General features: G+C 42.7%; 3 protein-coding genes across 5 annotated transcripts; 2 read left to right on the forward strand and 1 right to left on the reverse strand.

The window, feature by feature from the left end:
- Window positions 1-101: 101 nt before the first annotated feature.
- Window positions 102-2,555, reverse strand: LOC125763172 (zinc finger protein Xfin-like). Its single transcript, XM_049426022.1, has 2 exons — window positions 2,204-2,555; window positions 102-2,145 (listed from the first exon to the last, which is right to left on the reverse strand). Exons 1-2 carry the CDS (start codon window positions 2,342-2,344, stop codon window positions 181-183), a joined length of 2,106 nt encoding a protein of 701 aa, XP_049281979.1. The 5' UTR covers window positions 2,345-2,555; the 3' UTR covers window positions 102-180.
- Window positions 2,556-2,639: 84 nt separating this feature from the next.
- On the forward strand, window positions 2,640-4,449 carry LOC125763186 (dephospho-CoA kinase domain-containing protein). 2 transcript variants are annotated; one of them, XM_049426038.1, is made up of 5 exons: window positions 2,640-2,767; window positions 2,825-3,027; window positions 3,254-3,548; window positions 3,622-3,755; window positions 3,838-4,449. In XM_049426038.1, the coding sequence occupies exons 2-5, from the start codon at window positions 2,916-2,918 to the stop codon at window positions 4,002-4,004; spliced, it is 708 nt and encodes a 235-aa protein (XP_049281995.1). In that variant the 5' UTR covers window positions 2,640-2,767; window positions 2,825-2,915; the 3' UTR covers window positions 4,005-4,449. The 2 variants fall into 2 exon arrangements, with proteins under 2 accessions (XP_049281995.1, XP_049281996.1); XM_049426039.1 differs by having other exon boundaries at window positions 2,837-3,027.
- An 889-nt stretch (window positions 4,450-5,338) lies between these two features.
- LOC125763167 (transforming growth factor-beta-induced protein ig-h3) lies at window positions 5,339-16,570 on the forward strand. Of its 2 annotated transcripts, none has more exons than XM_049426015.1 (9): window positions 5,339-5,636; window positions 6,955-7,208; window positions 7,627-7,921; window positions 12,891-13,082; window positions 13,166-13,433; window positions 13,513-14,044; window positions 14,923-15,536; window positions 15,635-15,760; window positions 15,828-16,570. In XM_049426015.1, exons 1-9 carry the CDS (start codon window positions 5,551-5,553, stop codon window positions 16,326-16,328), a joined length of 2,868 nt encoding a protein of 955 aa, XP_049281972.1. In that variant the 5' UTR covers window positions 5,339-5,550; the 3' UTR covers window positions 16,329-16,570. The 2 variants fall into 2 exon arrangements, with proteins under 2 accessions (XP_049281972.1, XP_049281973.1); XM_049426016.1 differs by having other exon boundaries at window positions 7,126-7,208.
- The last annotated feature ends 58 nt before the right edge of the window (window positions 16,571-16,628 follow it).

Consider the following 16,628-nt stretch of genomic DNA (forward strand, 5'->3'; position numbering starts at 1 on the left):
TAACTGAGTCGAAAGAAATTAGATCAAAAAAAATCTCTAACTTTCTCTCTATCAAATAACTTAAAACAAGCTAATCGAATGGTTCAATAATCTAAAAGTACGCGTTTTCATCAAGGAATAATGGATTCGGTGCATTTATAGAAAAAATACTGATACAATTCTGATATTTTAGGAACATATTCATATATTTTCTTCTTGCTGAATGTAATGCTTCTGCCTAGCCTGATGACGTTTCAAAGAACTTTTACTAGCGTAAGAGCCGTTGCAAACGTTGCACAAGTAGCGATCTTCTCGGTGACTCGCTGCTACATGCTCGTTCAAATGTGATTTTTGCAAGTAGCTTTTACCGCACTCACCACAAACGAAAGCACGATCCTGGCGATGCCGAGATCGTTGATGCTTATTGAGATGATCTTTAGTAGTGAACGTTTCGTTGCAATCGGTACAACGAAAATCCTTTCTCTCGCTATGCACATTTCGAATATGAGCGTGCAGGTTCGAGTTTGCTGTAAACCTTTTCTCACAGTACAGGCACGCAAACGCTTTAATACCCGTGTGTCGCTTTAGATGATATTTCAAACCAGAGGTGGAGCTAAATCGGCGATCGCATAGCATACAGTAGATGACTTCCTGCTTACGTTCCGGTGCTCCAATGTTTGATCGATGCGTGCGTTGAAGTGTGTCCATCTCAGTGATTGATGTCGTTTGGAGCTGAGAAATTGAGCAAGGATCCTGTTCGGATTCCTCAATACATTGTCCATCTGTAGATGTCTGCTGTTGGTGACGATCGTAGAATCGACATTTGTGCTTTTCAAGATTATGCTTCCGTTGGAAGTTGCGGTCGCACAAATTGCATGTGAAAATGTAACCACCATCTTCTTCATGTACCGAGTAGCCCAGCGATGTGCTTTGCACGAGTGACAGAGCTTCCTCCATTTCGGGAATATTGCTTTCGCGAAAACGAACATTGTCTTTCAGATGCTCCCGTCGATGAGTTCTATAGTTTGATAAGCGAGTAAAGCTAGCTCCACAATCGTTGCACACCAGGCTGGGCACGTTATGGTCCTCGGCCAGATGAACTGTTAAATGATTTTGCTTTTGAAATCCTCGCTGACATTGTGGACATAAATACATGCACAATTCTTGTTCCGTGGTGCTGCCTTCAATTCCCTTCAAATAGAAATCATAATCATCGATCAAATACTCTTCCCCGTTTTCGATGTACTTATTCCAGATCTCGTCATTCTCGAACGCTTCGTCGAGAAAATCTTCCAGAATCATCCTTTGATCGATTCTTGGTTCCAACGGGCGAGAAATTTCCTTTTTTTCATTGCCGCTCCTCCGCAAATTTAAATTTTGCAAAAATTGCTCCTGTTCTTTACCAATTACATTCATTTCTTGAAGCTCAAACTCTTTCGCAAGCAAGGAATCATTCAACAAGGTCCCGTATGAATCTTTCCCGTGAACGTTTCCGCCGTCTTCGCGATGTTGTTGCTGTAAATGGTCCGTAAGCATTTCGTAGCTCTCGTAGAAACAATTTTCCTGCCCACAGTGACCACAGAAATATGGATTCGATTCCTGCTGATGGACTGAACGTAGATGTCGGTTGAGACACTTCTTCAGCCTTTCCTTTCGGTTGCAAAACCGACAAACGAACAAACGATCCTTGTGCGTAGTACGCACATGTTCCAACAGGTTGGTCTCGTCCATCCATCCGCTGTTACAAAAGCCGCAAACATGATCTTTGTGATAACGCATGTGGTTCCGATAGTTGGTTTTAGTGATAAACTGTCGTTCGCAAATGTGGCATACGTATTTTTCCTGAGCATCGTGGTAGATTGTACAATGCTGAAGCATGCCACGGTTGGTTTTAAATGTTTTTTTACATGCTTGGCAATAGTAGAATTGATGTGTTGACTGAGAATGTTGTATTTTTAAATGTTTTTCAAAATCCACCTTGGTAACAAACGAAATATCACAGAAGGAACATTGCACAAAGGTATCTGCTTCCGTGGGAGTTTGATCATTGGAATTATTACTTTCTTTGGCCGTTGTGTTTAGTAACGTTGCATAGAATTGGTAGCAATATTCGAGCCGTTCCAGGCAAGCTAAACATATCGCATCGTTCTTTTTAATACTCCAATCCTAAAATCAAAAAGAGCATTAGGCTGCCCAAAACAACACAAACAGCAATATGTTTTACCTGTGGAAGCCGAAAAATGTCGATCATATCGCAAATTAAAACAGCTTTTCCTATCGTCATCACGCTGGTTTCAAGTTTTCTCCAATCGTCGGAGAATTCGTTGCAGCAATGGCATCGAAATGCACGATGCAGTTGCTCCATATTGTTGATTTAATTTTCCGGCCAATGCGAAAACGATAATGCTTCTGCAACCATAAACATACCGCAGGTCTCTACCTTTCCGCACGAAAGGACGACTATCTGTTTTGCTGTGCACAAGTTTACCAGTTGGACTCGCAGTTGAATAAGATAAAACAGTCCAGTAGTGGCACAAATAGTACGGCATAATATAAAAACAGGCAGATAATAAACAATTTGTAATTTGACTTGACAGCCGGGTTTATTTTGGTGATAGCTGCGGCACACCACTACAAACACATCCAGCCCCATCGTCGCTGACAGCTGTCGTTTGTGTCAAAGGTTTTGGAAGTAGATGTTGTGCTTTTCCATGAGCTAATATTTTGTTCCAATGCAAAGGTAAACTGGATTAGCCATATCTTTTCAAACGCAGTACCGCAGTGTATGGTGAGCAAATCAAAACGCTCTTTACGACATTGGGCTTCCTAATCGGTATCGTCTTAGTTCTGCCAACAGTTAGTTCAACGCTGCTCGTCATCACATCACAATAATTCTCACTTAAATTCGCATTAACTTCGCGTCAAACGGTGGAGATATGTTTCTTGTCGCCCTAACCGGTGGTATCGCTTCAGGAAAGAGCACCGTAACGAAGATATTCCGGGACAACGGTGTTCCGGTCATCGATGCCGATGCCATCGCACGCCAAGGTATGTGATGTATGTACGTTTATCAGAACGGAATGCAACGGACGTTTGACACCCGCTTCATTAGGTTAGCGTAGAGCGTGGGGGTTGATGGGCGTTTCGTTTAGCATATTAGTTGCATAAGCAAACATCCATTCATTTCCATGTGGATTGTCCACACTTTCCATCATGACCCGATAGTTCAAGACTGGGAACTGATGGTTTGTTTATTTCTTTCTTCCATGTTTAGTCGTTGAGCCGGGGCGACCAGCATGGCATAAAATTAAGGCCACGTTTGGTGAGGAAATCTTTCACGCTGGGAGCGGTGAGCTGAACCGGGAGGCACTGGGACGCATTATATTCGATGACGTAGAAAAACGTAGATTACTGAACGAAATCACGCATCCCGAAATTCATCGCACGATCTACAAGGAGGTGATCAAGTGTTTCTTTCTAGGACACAGTTTTGTTGTACTGGATCTTCCGCTATTGTTCGAAATACGCGTAATGCTTAACTACATACATAAAATCATTACCGTCACTTGGTAAGTAAATGGTACAGTAGTCCTTTACTGCTAATTTTTAAAATTCACAAAATTTGCCCTTGTTAATCGGTAGCGAGGAAGATATTCAAGTTACTCGTCTGATGGATCGTAGCCAATATACTGAGGCAGAGGCGAAAAAGCGAATCAAAGCACAGATGCCCTTAGAGTTAAAGTGCGAACAATCACATTTTGTCATTGAAAACTCAGGTATATCCGTAGGAACTTTCGAGTATAGACATAGAAATGGCTGGATGGTGTGGATTTTAATAATATTATACTTTTTTTGCAGGAACCCTGAGAGACACAGAAGAGCAAACGCTCAAAATCCTTGCCATTCTGCAAGACAGTAATCAGCACTGGAAAATACGCGGCGTCTTGTTTGCTACGGCGGCCTTGCTTGTTTCCAGCATTGCATGGTTGCTGAATTACAAGTATAAATGGTTCAGCTCAAACTAATTGCCCATTGAGTTGCGATGTGATCCATTCACGATTTCGTTCCTAAACTCACCTCTCTCCTAGTGGCATTCTTATCCATTGAATTGTGCCTACCAATTTCGTTATTGTTGTGTCCTTTTAGCTATCGATGCGTTTCTTTTTTTTATCAGACATCACTTTTCAGAGATCCTTGGTGCGTGTAAATAATCTATCACCTCAAGATGTATAGTAATGCAACAAGTTCAATGGCGTAATAATAGGCGCGTGTCTTCCCTAAGAAGATAAAGACAAATGGCATTTGTTAATCGAATAGTGAAGAACTGAAATCTATTGTGTTCGTGTGCACGGGTACGTGGTGTGGTGTCTCTGCGTGTGTAATGCTAGCTAAATAAGCACGCTTTTCTTTTGTATCGTATTGACGATGATTGCAAATATAGAAAGGATGAATCTGCGGAAGATGTGATAAGATGGTTGTTTTTGGATAATGTTTGATAAACAGTATCGAAAGAAATTATTAAATGTAATTAAATTGAATATCTTAATCAAGCCTTTATCCCGTTTTAAAGCGTTTGCTAACGCACATATATGCATTGCCATCATTTACGCAATACCAAAAGTAATGCTTGCTATTCATGTCAAACACATTTTGTTCTTATCATTTGTAATATTTTTGATAGACTATGTTTATGCATTTCAAAAATCAGAAATTGCACAGTTGCAATAAGCCATTCATTATATCAGCATTAAGCATTCATGTAAAGTAAGTGCTTTTAATAAAATATGATCATTTTTGTGAGTGGAAAAGTTTTGAGCTTTTGTCCAAATAGACATAAACAAAAATACACTGTGCTTTCCCTCTATATCCATCTCTTTCTAACGATTCTCTGTTGTGTTGCAGTTTTTTTTCCAATTGGAGTAGAACAACAACTTTCGCGAGAAAGGAGATCGCGAATCGTCCATCCTTCGCTATAGAAAGAGTAGCGGAAAGTAGAAATTTCCAGAAAAATACCCCTCTTCATTCTTCACTGCAAGAGTCCCGTCGAGCGAGCGGGTGAAACCGGGGAATCTTCTCGCTATTCTTCCTTCTTGTCAATTTCGCGATCGCAGCCCGCACTTTCCGCACGCACCCTACCGCCTTCCATCGCTTAATAATAATAATAACATCTGTTTAGTGTTTATTTACTTCAATGCGTTTACCACCACAGCGATCACCAGCGATCACCCTCTACACAAACGCACACCGGTCTCCCGATGCGTACACGCTACACGTATACTCGGCGCAGCATCGGGTTTGTGTGCGGAGCACAGCACAGTTATGGTGGTGTTAGGGAACTTATAAATACAGGTGCACCGGTATGATCAGTCGTTTGTTTCTTGGAAGCCGTGCTATTGTGCGGATCAAGTGCTGCAGGGGGAACCCGACCCAGAGTGTAAAGTGCCGCTTGGGCATTGTCCGACATTATCCGTTCCGGAGTGCGTGCGTGTGTGTATGTGCGCGAAATTGTTCTAATTGGCTCGTAAAAAGTGATTATTGCATAGTGCAGTGAAGAAGGAGAAAATCTGAAAGATGGAACGTATCCACTTTCGAACGAATTGGGGTTCTTTCGCTCTGCTGTTGCTCGCTTTAGTTGCCAGTTCGGTGACCTGTTTCGAGTAATGATCTTTTATATATCCATCTACTGTACCGTTAGTTCCGACTATCCTTAACAATCCTATAGCGATCCTGCCTTGATCGATCGTCCTTTCCCTTGTATAGTTCATTTTTGCATAGGTATTTCCTTTTCCAGAAGCTTTAATGCAACTGTATAAAATTGATGATTCTTTAACTAGCGATCAATTATATGCATTCGATCGTGATCTGGCGTCACATCGTTCCGTTAGCGCATAAATGCAGCTTTACACTGGACTTAATTATTGCTAATTCAATACCGTTCGACTTGTTTGCGGCATAATATTAGCAACCAAACAGTTGTGTGAACTCTCCCTGTGACTGAGAGATAATGTACGTTTTCTAGAAGTTTCTGAGTCCCGTTTCATCATCTTCCCATGCGAGAACGTGCGCTCAGGGACGTATTAATATTGTTATTGTCCTTTTTTCTCAATTGGCACTTGATAAGCTAGTGCGATGTGTGACCAGCGCCGTTTCAAACAGCTTCCAACCGTCGAAATGTTGAAGGGTTGATTATTCAATAATGGCCGTTGCCAGGTTCCAGGTTCCAGGTTTAGAATGAGCGATAAATGAGAATGGCCTGAACAGTGTTGGTTGAAGTAAAAACCGGTATCAACGAAACTGGTAATAAGGAAATACCCGAAATTTGGCAATCTTCTGCAGTTATCATTCTGAACCAAATGGTACAACTTTCTCTCTAAATGGTTCCGAAAATACAGTTCCAGTTTGAAAATATGGCTTTTATTGCCATTGATCGATTTAGAGTAATGAAGAAAATCATTAAAGCTCATCGTTAGACGTTTGTCCCTACCTATTATTAACAGTTAATATTAACCTAACTCCATCCACAACACTTTCCCTTTTATGTGATTAATCCCGATCCCCCACCCCCCAACGGGTTCCTGCTCGTTAATTGTTTAATTTTGAAAATGGTTTCGGTTTTTGTTTTCGTTTCATCTAACCACCAACAACCAACAACTACGCACCCACGAACAACACGAACGTTATCTATTGTTGTTATTAACGCGCCGGGTGGCTGGTGATTTCGTGGCTTACAACCCGTGCCACTACAAAATCATCCATCACTGTGCCTGGGTTCGAAAACAATGGTGGAATCATAATGGACCCTTGCTACACACAACGAAATAAACTTTCACACACGCATACAACCATCTCCTGCACACATACACACACATACACACACCACCCTACCCGTGATCGTACGCCCGAACGTGGGATGTGGTTTTGGTATGGTATCGCGCGGCTGTGGACTTCTTTTCCCTTGTAACTACCAAAAAAAAGCACCCTCGGTGATGAAATCATCCGGCTGGCTAATCTTGGCGAGGATGTAGCCGAATGGCCGGCACAATTTCATGAACCGGTTGCCAACCCCGATGATGCGAATCCTTTTCTCTGGATGCTGCACCATTTAGAAGAGCCTGATCGTCTCAATGCCCCCCATCACCATTTTAGGGTACCGGAAGTGTCGGTCGGTGCATTCGCCGGAACGGAACGGGAAACTGCTACGATCGCTGGCCAGGATCGTGAGTCATTGGGTAAGCTTAAAAACACAGAAGAAATGTTGTTCTATGTTATGTTCAGTGAACTCATTTTCCATGCTTTTTGCTAGTTGTTTTTGCTCGACTGTTAAATAAATAAAGCAAAAAACTCAACAGAATAATACTGCGATTCTTTTCCGGTAACATCAAGTGGCGTAAGAGCTGTACAGCTCATGCTGGAGTGATTTGTAGAGGTTAATGCTAGAGTTCGTAAATACTGATCATCCGCTGAATTATGATCTTCGCAGAGAACTCTATTGGAGTGCATAAATTGCAACATGATTTGTTGGGATGCGGCTGTAATTTGACACTAGGGCCCATCACAGACTGAACAGGTCGATGCATTTATAAGCCTCCTCCACCATCTCTGTCTCTGAGCATTTGATTGATCATTTCGCCCTCATTTCATTCCCAGAAACGGATGCAGAAACGTTCGAAGATGTGATAGGTCCGAATCCGGATGAAAGACAACCATCGTCTGTGCATCGACCCGGGCTAACACCACCGTATCGTCCACCGGCCGGCCAACACCCCGATGTAGAAACGCTGGACGACGGTCGCCGGCCGCCACCGTTCGATACGGGCTCGCTGTTCCAACATCACTTCAACTCGTTCTTCAATACGCCGCTCGAGTCGGGCTTCTTCGGATCGGCCGGTCTGCCCGGCTTTGGGTTCTTCGATACCCATGCCAACCAGCCATGGTGGAAAGGGTAAGTTCATCAGATGGTGACATCACGACCATTGCACGATGCTATCTCTCCCCGCTAACCGAATGTCGAATTTAATGTAACACGTGGTGTAGTGATGTGATGGAGGAGTATGAGATGGAGAGGATAATATGGTACAAAATTGTCGCATGGTTAGCAAAGCTCATCGTGTGCGATGCACTAATAATTTGCATCTGCTGCCATACCCCATTGCAGGCAACTTTCATCGATAGAGCATTCTTAAATCATGTGCCCATACAGTTATGCCACAACATGCGCTGTTGTAGCATACTGAGAACTGTTTCGCAGTTCAGTCGGCCGTGCGACATGAAACGGCCAGATGTAAACACATGTTCCGATGTGTACACAACGGCCATCAACCATCGTCCATCATTGCATGAGGCATTTTTCCATCTTCTTTTCTATTGGTTTCTTAGAACCGAGCGCGATGATCGGTTCCGCATGGGAATAGTAACCATGTTTATGAATAAGGAGAATGATCAATACGCATGCAGGAAAAACATTTAACTGTTTGTTTTTGTTGTTGATTGTTCGATCAACACCACACGGATTTGCATACGAAAGACGACGAGAGTGACGAGACACGTTTCACTTCCCGCCAATGTCTTTGATGTATAGTTCAGCTCTGTTGCAGCTTGTCTGTTTGCTGATCGAAGAACAACAGCGCTGGAGAAAGCTTTCCAAAGGCGTAAAGATGTTTATGTAAATGAGAACTCGAGCTCTAAGACTTGAGCTTTTATCATGTACTGGAATGGATAAGAAAAAAAAACCAAACGCTGTCCAATAGTTCTGCTTTATTTAAAATCACATTACCGGCTATGTGCATACGTCTGCTGACGTACCTAGATATGACTAATGTCTAGACTGACCCACATTTTATGGCAGCTCGCTAACGAACGAAGGTAGCACAGCAAAAGAAAGTGAACCTTCGGCGGAATCTAATTTTCAACGTTCATTTTACCGAACCAGTCTCTCATAGCCGGATGTTCTGCTCAGCCTGGGAAGGCAGTTGTTGCGTTCCCGCTTGGAACAATGCCACTCAAACGATTTGTGTTAAGTTCACCTTTAGCTGATTTTGGAGTTTGTTTTGAGAGGAAGAGAAATTCGCACATTCTTTCAAGTGTACGCTGCAAGATTGAGCTGAATCAATTTTGGCACAAATGCGTGCACCCTCCTCTACTCCTTGGCAGAACCCATTGTCCGTTCGCTGGACTTCCGATTGTGCACAACATTTTTGAGCCCGTGAGAAGGTCGTTGTGCACGAGTTTAGTCTGTCGTGGGACGTAAGCAATATTTTTTCGACTGAAGGGTGTGTGTTTTTTTTTAATGAATTTAACTTGCAGAAGAAACAACCAGTCTAGAGGGTACGACTTTGCCGTTGATCGGTGTGAAAATAGGCTTTTGTACGCAGGGCAAAAAAGAACAAAAATGTAGCTCATATTCATACATTGTTATGATGATGGGAGCTGTCGATGCCTGAAACTAGGTGCCTGTGTGCAGAAAACGCATGTCCGGTCGGGTGTGGACTAATGTTTATGAGACCGTAATTAGATATTACATACGTATAATGTTCCGTCTCCAGCTTTCACAAACAAATAATTGCGTGTAAAGCACGATTTTACGATCGCGCTTTCCGATAGACATGCTCTGGCGTGGATGATATAAAATCGGAAGGTGTTGTAAGTGTGCTGTGCGCCGTTGCAACAAACCTACCGTTTTATTATTTCGCACATGTACCTATTGCTCATGGAACCAATAATAGCTAACACATGTTTCTATTAGTACATGTTTCTGTTGGAGGGAAGAAAACGGTTCTACGAACTGTTTTGAGCATCATCGTTTTGGTCCATCATTAGTTATGATGAATGAATTTGGAATAGTATAATATTATTAGTATTAATTGTTAATTTATTTATTTGACTTTATTTGTTTGTCACGTGAGTTTAACAAAGACTTAAATTGACTTAACGTGAGGAAAATAAGGAGAAATATGTCGCAGACGGGATCGGAATTGGGATGTTGAAGTTTTGAAATCGAACAGATGATATGCTTCCCGAAAGTGCTCTTACAGACAGGGTCATTGGTGTAGAGCGTAATGGAGTATAAAAGAGCTAAAACATCAAGATTGTGTAAAAGAAAACGAGCAATAGAAATGTGACGCTTGAGGATATGAGTGAACTTCATCCAAATACTCAGCAAGGAAACGGCGAACATGCAACGCAAGTAGACTTACGCTGAACCTGTTCTATCCTGTCCATCATTATTACACTAGTGGGAGACCAAATTACTGAGGTATATTCCAACACTGAGTGAATCCAGCAAAAGTACAGAGATTTAAGGCAAAGGGGATCACGAATGTCTGACATTGACTGCCCGATTTGCCCTATTGAGTGTGTTGCCCAAATGCGCATGAAAAGTCAGGTCTCTCATGAGGTTAGACCCCAATGTTTTTAGTGGAGTTTACTTACTAGAGCCTTGCACAAAGACTTATTAGGCAGGATAATTTTTGAAGAGCGCCCAAAAGAATAAAGTTTACCTAACACTGCATTAAACCATTAGAATGAGACCATGCACAGAAAACATTGGGGATGTTTTTGAAGTTATAAGAAATCGGCAGTCATAGAGACGGGAGCACAACCGTAGGCCGTTAGCGTATAGTAGACAATCCTCAGAAGAAAGGATCTTTACACAGCCATACATAGTCAAAACACTGAAAACAGTAGTGGGTTTAGTACACTGGACATGGCTTCGAAAGAATGGGAGAGAGACTTTGCGACTTTAACTCTGTAAGATGTACCGTTTAGGTTAGTAGTTTACTAAATACAGTCGAGAGGAACATCATAAGGTTTGTGGATGTTGACAGTTAGGACATGAAACCATGCAGGTGCTCTGAGATTGAATTCGCCAGTAACAATAGAGGCCACTTAAATGAGTAACTTGTACAATGTGTTGTATATTTGAAAAAGGAATTAAATATTTCCATCAGGAGTGTTGAGTTGTGTAGAGGCCTCTACCATAAAGGTCGGGGTAATAAAGTTTGAGACTAAGGGCAGGATAATTGTTTAAGGTACTTATACAATTAAAGGTTCTTAGACTCATCCAAACTTTTGGTAGCCATGGATTTCTTTGATTTCTAGAGTCTAAATATTGATCGCGCATCTTGTTGCAGTGCAATAGAACTGTGCAAAAGAAGCTTTAAAAGGTTAATAAGATTCAATAGCGCGGCACGCTTTTCCACACGGTGAGGGATAATTTAGCATAAAAACCATTGTCCACGACCGCACGAGTTGATCCTTGGTCCACAAGCGCAAATCACGTTGACCGCGGGAGAAATCACAGTTCAACATCTGTGCACAGTTCCAGTATGCGAGCATACTGTCACTGTACTGTAAGCCTCAGTCTCAGTGTGTGATGATGCCTCTGTGCGTACCCTATGCTGTGATCGAGGTCGCAGCTTGATCATCCGCGAACACCGCGGACAGTGTATGAAGTTCCCGGCAAAGTGGTGGGCAGTATGCGTTCTTGTAGATGACCGCTTATCATTTGCTTTGGTGGCGATGCTACCACCACTGACTGACCTGACACTAAGTGAGTGGTAACGATTTAGTTGGACCTGTTGAAGAATTAAGAAGAGGACAAGAGGATGTGGAGGGTTACATGCACACGATTCCAGAGCGTGTTACACCCTCCAAAGATGCCCCTAATCGTATTCGCGACGCAAATGCAGACTGACGATGATTTACTGCGAGAATTGGCTTGAATTTCATTAGTTTTAATGCAATGTCCGTGAATTATTCACACAGGAAAGCCAAGCCGCAGGAGAGTGTCTCGGTCATTGTTGCTCTGGTCACTGGTCAACTGATGTTGCCGGGTTGATATTTTTTTTCGTTTTGTATTGTGCAGGAACTCTGCCGTATCCATTGTTTTTATTTTGCGTGCTCAGGATTAGAGGCACCGGCAGCGAACAACGGATGATCAACGTTTTACTTTTATAAAACAATACGAATAATAATGAAATGAATGACTTACCATTTACCGTCGGTTCAGGTTGTCTGGGAATGCAATAAAATTTGAATTAAAGTTTCATTTTTGTCTTAGCTCTGAAAAGCCTCTAAGAAGAGTTGAAACGATGGCATAGAACAGTTCCAACAGCAGAACGATCACTGGCTAATCATCCTTGAATTCTATTAGATTCATTCGGAACCTTAGCCAACCATTCTATGTCGATTTGAATTAGTTTTGTTGCTCAGATCGGATGCTTTTCATAAAGCCTGCCAAGACAACGGGCGTTAAAGCTACACCGCAAAGTGGTATTGAATTTCCCCGACCTTTCCGCTGCTGTCACGAATAGTTTATCGTTTGGGGTTGGCAATGAAAATGAGTAGATATTTTCCCACGATAAGTAGTGGCTGTTTTTTGTTTTTTTTCTTTAATTTTTTTTAGTCGTCAGGCCTTGTTACGCCATTTTGCGGATGGAATATAGTTTGCGAACGAAACGGCCAGTATACTTGCGTTGCAATCATTAATCCCATTCGTTTTTTTTAGAAATAAAACAGAGAAATAATCTGATGATTTAGCATTTATGGTTTGCTCGAAAGTGCGTCCGTCACTTATGATTATGCGATTCCCAGTATTTTATTTCTCATGTAAAGTAAACAATAATAACATTTTGTTTGCAAAACAATTCCAACTACAATCCACACTCAACTGTTGTACGACTTTGAAAAGGTCAAAAGAAAGTGCTCACATGTATGCTAATTCAGCACAAAAGGCGCGTATGCTTACGTTAGTGACTCACGTTCTAGTGATTGTGAAGTTGTGGCAGTTGCGCGCATTTTTGCTTTTTATATTTACATTTAAAATTTGTTTCTTCTCTACGTTCTGTAAACTTGGAATTATTTCTAAATGTTCAAAAAATTAAAGATTCTATTTAACTTATTTCCACTGACAGAGAAAATGTTTGTACGGAGCGTGAGGAAAAGGAGGAAGATATTGGATCGCCCGACAACGAGGAGGTTTCAATTAACGGCGGTTCCACTGGTAGCAGCAGCAGCAGCGGCTTTGGTTTCCATGGTTTCAGCACGTTCAACCTGAACGTACAGTCATGTGCCGAAAAGCAGCATAAGTATATCTGCACCTCGATGTAAGTCAATGATTTGGTTCCCGTGGTTTAAACCACACACGTACCATCGTATACTTATCTGTGTTCCTTTTGCTTCTGCCCAGTAAAAATGTAAATGGACGAAAACGTACGGAAAAAATTACACGCCAATGCTGTCACGGTTTCGGCCGACCGCGCAATGGTCCACCGAACGCGCATTGCCAAAAGCTGGATCTGTACTCCATGGAGGAAACGGTCGAGCGGCTTGGTGCAAAGGAATTCATCTCAACGCTGAAGAAGAGTGGTCTGGAAGCGACGTTGGAGAATGATGTGACGCTGTTTGTTGTGCCGGACAGTGCCTACACCAGTTTTGCCGAGCAGATGTGGGAAAACGTAAGCAATAGAATAAGTGTGACGCCAATATCCCGCTGTAACGTATCGACTTATGTTCTTTTATTTTGTTAATGCGTAGAACCTGGTTGCCTTCGATCCAATGGCACGAGCCAAACGAGCAATTGATTTTGCCAGCATGACCGCGCGAGACATGATTTTGGGCCATACGGTGAACGGGTCGTATTACATCGAGGATATTAGCAACGAACAACTGCTTAAGACGGATCTACCGGGAGCAAACATTCGTATCAACATCTATCCCCGAGGACCGATGACACAGACTCGGGATCAATCGTACACCGAGCATCCGTATCGCTACACAGCCAACTGTGCACCACTTCTTAAACTGAACCGTGTCGCCGATAGAGGCATTGTGCACGTTGTCGATCGTGTCCTGGTACCGGCCCGCAACACTCTAATGGACATCATTGAAGTTCGCGACGATATGACGCTTATGCGCACATTCCTGGAAATGACCGGGCTGGATAAGATGCTGCGTGAACAGGGTGACGACAAACACTACACCATTTTTGCCCCCAGTGATGATGCCTTCCTCAAGCTCGATAAAGACATCCGTCGCAAATTGAAGGCGGGCAACGGTTGTGCCATGAGTAAGTTGTTCTTTACCCAAATTACTTTCAGCAAATGAGTACCTTTTTTGCGATAGCAATTATTTACGGTGAAAACGGATTGACTGTTTACACCTCGATGACTAATGGGTTGAAACCGTTGGTAGTGGTTGGTTTTGAACATGCTAACAAATTTATATAGCCGCACATCATTCACAATTACGGTGCGGCATTGTGTAGTACTGCTCCCGGTACGTGACCGGAATGATCGTAAAGAAGAAACGTTCGAACATTCTGACATGGTGGTGGACTACCGACGCTTCGAAGGAACAATACACGGTGCGTCAGAATCTGTTACAAATGGGCAATTGTTACCAATTGCATAAATCATCCACACCAGATCCATCCGTGACGGTATCGGATTGACAATGGTAGCATTCGTTACGCAGCGTTCTCAGCAGATGAACCGCGCGTATGATTAGTTAAAGTTATAATAGACTTGAACAAGAGCTAACCGCCATGTTATTGAAACATTTTTATTTAATTTGTTAGTGAAGAATACTATTTTTCGTTAGGTGTCAAATATTTGCAGCATGATCGGCCACGATCGTTGAATGGGTTGGCAAAAGATATTACCGAAATGTGTTGGATTTATCGCCCGGTTATCGATTTCGTGTTTGGCAACGTACCAAACGCTCCATTAGTATCTTTTTCAAGGACATTGCGCCGTTATCGTTGTTCGATTGGGTATTCAAATTACGCGATTTCTTCGTAGCGAGTTGTTCTTAGTTTTTGGTGGTGCCATTGATTTTATCGCTTTACCCTCACCTTTATTCCTCAATATAGCGTCGTTTATGAGTTTTACAATTGCTAACTACTTTTGTTTTGTTCTTTTGTTTCCTTTTTCGTCAAATCGATAGACATTCTAAAGAACCACATACTGGACATAACGTTCTGCTCACTCGCTGCTGTTAATGGCGTTAAAACGTCCACGTACAACATGCTGAATGAGAAGCTCGAATTTGAGTACGCCATGGTAGGTAAGACGCGTGCACCCACTGCCGATGTTGCAACGGGCGAGATCGAAGACGAAGGCAAAAAGACGCAACGTATCCGCATTAACGGTTTGGCAACGATTGAGGAGAGTGACGTGATTGCCAGCAATGGCGTACTGCATGTGATTGATAGCGTTCTCCCAACGGACAGTGGTATGCCGATTTCGAACACATTGGCAAACCATAATTTAACCATATTCAAGCAACTGATCACCGATGCTGGTCTGGAGGAGGAGTTTGATGCATTATCCAACCGGACGTTCTTCATTCCAACTGATCAGGCATTCGAGCAAACGGATGCGGGACGTTACTGGATTCGTCAGCTGAAAGAACACCCGGAAAACCTGCGCGGAAATGGCGAACTGAAGGAGTTCCTCGAATACCACGTGGCTGAACCATTGATTAAAACGTGTGCTTTAGAGGAAACAAGTGTACCAACGAAGGCTGGTCAAACTGTTCGCGTTAATCTGTACACTACGGTAAGCGTACGATCGGAAACAGGGGAGAAAAGGATAAATTTTATATCGAATGGCCATTATAATGAACCGTTTTTTTCATTCGTTTGCTATATGTGTAGAATCCTGTATTCACGACCGTTATGAACCGAGCCACAGTCAACTGTGCCCGGCTGGTACGTTTCGATGAGGAAACATGTGGATCGGTGGTCCATGAAATAGATAAAGTCTTGGATGTCCCGAAGATGGTAAGCGGTAGCATTCTTAGGCTTGGACAAACTCTAAAAACTAAACCGTTCAATTGTCTCGTTTCAGAACCTTTTGCAAGCGCTTACCGCGAACCCAGATTATAGCATGTTCCAACGTTTGGTTAGTCTCACCAACCTAACCGAGCTACTAACGGCACCCGATTCCGGACTAACGCTGCTAGTGCCGAAGAATGACGTCTTTCTCGAGGTGGATTCGTGGTACCAGGAAACACTTCAAAACCAAGACGAGCTGGAACGCATCATTCGCGCGCACATACTACCGAACGTTATTTGTTGCACCGGAATCGTTCCATCCGAATGGCCATTCGTGCGCACCACCGAAACGATAAGTGGACAGCAACTAAAGCTAAATCGTAACCGTCGACCGCAGGTACAGAATGCCGGCATCACGAAGTGCGATGTGGTAGCCAGCAATGGAATCATTCATGAGATAAACGATGTGATCAATGTACAGCCACAGCGTACTAGTGCCTCCGGTGCCGCTTCCGGCAACCCGTTCGAAAACTTTGGCAGCCTTGCTCGTCCGCTTCCGTTTTGGTTTAAGTGAGCGAGCGATACCATTTTTTGGGATTAGCCTCTTTTGGCAAAAGGCTGCGTGTTAGATTGGTAGGATATGATGTATCCGGAGCAAAGCAGCGTAATGTTAGCTCGTTAGTTATTTAAACGAGTACACGCGAGCATTAGTGCGCCGAACCCAAGGAGGTAATAGAATTTTATGGTATCTTTAACATTATTGTATTTATATAACGAGAAATAAACAACTAATGGTGTTTATGGACCTATACACGAGCAACACGTTTGGTTATATTGCGTTGCAGATAGCTAAACAGAGTTGAGATTTTTTCAC

This window comes from Anopheles funestus, chromosome 2RL, assembly GCF_943734845.2.
Source record: "Anopheles funestus chromosome 2RL, idAnoFuneDA-416_04, whole genome shotgun sequence".
NCBI lineage: Eukaryota > Metazoa > Arthropoda > Insecta > Diptera > Culicidae > Anopheles > Anopheles funestus.